Source organism: Austrofundulus limnaeus, unplaced genomic scaffold (assembly GCF_001266775.1).
Source record: "Austrofundulus limnaeus strain Quisiro unplaced genomic scaffold, Austrofundulus_limnaeus-1.0 Scaffold716, whole genome shotgun sequence".
Classification (NCBI taxonomy): Eukaryota; Metazoa; Chordata; class Actinopteri; order Cyprinodontiformes; family Rivulidae; genus Austrofundulus; species Austrofundulus limnaeus.
This window is the reverse complement of record NW_013953118.1, coordinates 203,258-207,261: the sequence shown is the minus strand read 5'-3', so window position 1 is coordinate 207,261 and position 4,004 is coordinate 203,258. Positions and strand designations below refer to the sequence as shown.

Here is a 4,004-nt window from a genome sequence, read left to right as displayed (position 1 = left end):
CAGTCCTGATATAAACTAAACCTGCATAAAGATCTTTCTTTTTTAAATAAATCATTTTAATCACTTTAAATCAGCTCCCAGGTTAAAAACAATTAAATAATCTTTTAATCTGAGATTAAAAGCCTGCAGCGAGCGCTCGTTCACTTCCAGCTTTCCTGCGTCTCAGAGGAAGCTGCCATTTCCCACCGGCATCAAACGCATCGCTGTAGTTTTRAATCGACTCTGAGGTCATTTTATTCCCATCTGGATTCACAGCTGCTGCTTCGTCTAATTACTGAGTTCCACTCAGAACAGATGGTTTTACAGGAACCTCCTGGACCCTTCAGGATCAGAACAGAAAACAGGAACTGAACCAGGATCTGGACCTGTACCTCTGCTCCACCACGGACTTCAGATGTTCGTTTTCGCTCTTCAGCTGAGCGGCTTCTGGGCCCACGTGGGAGATCTTCTCATCGTCCGTCCCGTTAAAGCTGGACGCCTGCTCGGYTGAAGGCGTGTCTCGCCCGGACTCCTGCAGGAGACGGATAAAAACTTCACCTACAGCTAATGAAACAAGTCCTTCTCAAACACGTAGACTAGTCCTGGTCCTGGAGGACCTCGAACCTGCAGGGTTTAGATGTTTTCTGCAGAATTCTGTTCGGTCAAAACAGAAAAACCTCTAAAACCTGCAGGATGGAGGTCCTCCAGGACCTGGATCAGGACMAGACACCCCACGACAGCAGCGGTTCCCAGTTTGACCCAGCAGGTCTGTGGGTCTCAGGACTGAGTTTGATTCCTGGTCCATAAGCAGGACTGATCTGGTCTTTGGTAAAACCCCTCAGACAACCGTTGACTTTTATTTTGAAAGCAGTTCAGCTGACATTCAGTTTCTCTCTGAAGCCCAGCAGTTTTCCTCTCTGCAGCAGCAGGAAGTGACCATATAAGGCAGTCAGGTGTGTTTGTTTACCTGAGAGTGATTACTCAACGTCTCTCCCTTCTCTTGAGATTTGTCCCTCGCCAGCTTGGCTGCTTCTTTTACTTCCTGGAACTTCTCTGCAAACTGAAAATAAAAAGATCAGATCCTGTTAAAGATCTTTAAATCAGATCTGCGAAGTGTTGAAAACGATGACGTTCATCGTGACGACGRCTCGTTTGTGGTTCAGAATCATTCGTTAAAATCTGCAGGAAAGATTTTGWGACGTTCAGTTTTACCTTCGACAGCTGTTGCTCTGAGGCGAAGCCCAGTCCGAACACGGTGTTGGCCCGGCTGTCGGCCCACTGACCGAACTTCTGTGACGTCTTGGTGAAGGTCATGTTGGGGGTGATGGTGCTGTTGATGATAACCTGTCAGCAGAAAAACTGATTATTACACCTGTTCAACCTGCTCCACCAGCTGGTCCTCGGGGGCCTTTAATGATGACTAAAGAAGTCTTTGATTGGACTCGTGGTCAGGTCACGGAGGCAACAGGTCCAGGAAGCGTTTCAGAGGAGCTGAGGATTTTATTCAATAAAACATGACGTCTCAGTGGCTTTCAAACCACCAAACTCATTAAAACAAACTGTTTAACTCCAAAGATCCAGTCCCCCGGCCCAGACGGAGTAATATAGTGTATGCTGTTAAGTGTCAGGAGGACTGTGGTCAGTTATACATCGGAGAAACAAAACTGCCACTGTTCAAAAGAATGGCCCAACACAAAAGAACTACACCATCGGGCCAGGACTCTGCAGTTTACACTCATCTACAGGCCAGGAGTCTACAGTTTACACTCATCTACAGACCAGGACTCTGCAGTTTACACTCATCTACGGGCCAGGACTCTACAGCTTACACTCATCTACGGGCCAGGACTCTACAGCTTACACTCATCTACGGGCCAGGACTCTGCAGTTTACACTCATCTACGGGCCAGGACTCTACAGCTTACACTCATCTACGGGCCAGGACTCTGCAGCTTACACTCATCTACGGGCCAGGACTCTACAGCTTACACTCATCTACGGGGCAGGACTCTACAGCTTACACTCATCTACAGGCCAGGAGTCTACAGCTTACACTCATCTACGGGCCAGGACTCTACAGCTTACACTCCTCTACGGGCCAGGAGTCTACAGTTTACACTCATCTGTGAACAGGGGTAATCAGGGTCGTAACGACGGTTACATTTTTCTACCTGGATTGTTGCATCAGGACTTCCTGTCCCTTGTTCCACAGCTGACTGCTGACCCACTAACATTTCAGACTTTAGTCTATATTTGTCTCAGAACCTGTTCTGTTTGGTGACCAGCTCAGACCTTCGTCCTTCAAAACGAGACGTCGACCCACATTTTCCTGTTTCAGTCCTCGCTGCAGGACAGATGGTTCCAACGACGACTCGTCTCAGGTGTTTTAATAAATCACCTGTGAACAGGTGAAGGTGAGCCTCAGGGATGGATTCCTTGTTTCAGAAAAGGACTTTTGTTGCAGTTTTGACCTCAAACAAAACTAAAAACCACCTGCTTCTGTCTGAAACTGAAGCTTTTTGTGAGGCGAGACAAAAAACTCAGAGCTACTACAAGTGCGACAGATGAGACAGATGTGTTTTTTTAAACCCAAACTAAACGGTCAGTCGTGTTTTAAATGAACTATTCGCTCCAGCGATGCCAGAGAAGCAACACGTGTTCGTTTCCCCCAACAATTAAAGAAACGAGTCGACAGACAGAATAATCACAGAGCTGCTCTGGTTTCGTAGCAACATGTTCTCTGAACACAAACTGCTGACAGACTCGTCTCCTTCACTGAGGATCAGAATAAAGAAACAAACCGAGAAGCTTCATCATCCAACAAGCTGAGCTTTATTAAACCGTTCACCTGAGGAGGAACCGAAACAACTCCAACGTTTGAGTTTCAAACAGAACAGTTTCCTGCTTCAGGTCACAGATTAGAAACAAACAAAAATACAAAAATACAGACCCGTTCAAAAAAACTAGAGTATCATGAAAACGTTTAATTTCCATAACTTCAATCAAAAAGTTAAAACTTTTATAAGTTATAGATTCAGGTCCACAGTTTAAAAGATTTCAAGWATTTCTTTGTTTTTACAGAACTTGGGCTTCCAGCTCATGAAATCCATGAAAACAGGAATTCAAAAAGTTAGAAAACTGTGGAGAAGTCAGCCCAAACTACTGCTCAGTTTTAGCAGAAAAACAAAAAGAAATTAGGATCACATCAAATCAATGAAAACATGGTCCTTTAAAGACCGTATCTCAATCTTTAATAGTTGGTTGGGAATCCCTTTGATTGATCACTGCCTCGATACAACATGACACAACCAGCCTGGAGTTAAAGAAGACCAGATCTGCTGGGTGCTCGCTGTCAGCTCTTCTTTGTTGTTGGGTCTGGTGCTCCTCAGGTTCCTCTTGAGAATACCCCACAGATTCTCAAAGGGGTTTAGGCCCGGCGAGTTGACTTGGACCACTGATCAGTCTTCTCCTCGGCCCAGATGAGATGTTTCCCACGTTGGCTCAGGTGTAGACCATCTCGCTGTGACTCCTGTGATTCTTTCTGGATCTCTGACAGATTCTTCAGTCTTCTCTGGTTGATAATCCTCTGAAGCCCACGGTCATCTCTTCKGCCACATTTTGCTCTTCCACTGGACTCCATTGATCTACCTGGACACAGCWGCTGACCCATCGTATGGAGGGCATCCATGGTGGTCTTCTGACCAGTTAWTAGGTCTGCAGTCTTCCCCATACTGAACCAAACTGAAGCAAACACACCTGGGGAAACCTGTGCAGGTGCTTTGAGTTTAGTAGATGATTAGTGCCCTCACTCAGAATTTGAGCTGATTTCTCCACTGTTTTCTAATTTTTCATTTTTCATGGGTTTCATGAGCTGGAAGCCCAAATTATGTAAAACTAAACAAATACTTGAACTTGTTTAAACTGTGGCCCTGAATCTATCACCTAAGAAAGTTTAACTTGTTGAATATAATCGTGGAAATTAAACTATTTTCCATGATATTCTAATTTATAGAAAGGGTCTGTAA

The 4,004-nt window shown here is 45.1% G+C and overlaps 1 protein-coding gene across 2 annotated transcripts in view; it reads right to left on the bottom strand.

The window, feature by feature from the left end:
• The window catches only part of homer2 (homer scaffold protein 2), a gene marked incomplete at its 3' end in the record, with an annotated part of 33,281 nt that overhangs the window by 10,186 nt on the left and 19,091 nt on the right, over positions 1-4,004 (bottom strand). For both annotated transcript variants that reach the window (XM_014028073.1, XM_014028072.1), the window contains 3 exon segments: positions 372-511; positions 947-1,039; positions 1,192-1,323. In XM_014028073.1, coding sequence (XP_013883527.1) covers positions 372-511; positions 947-1,039; positions 1,192-1,323 — 365 coding nt within the window.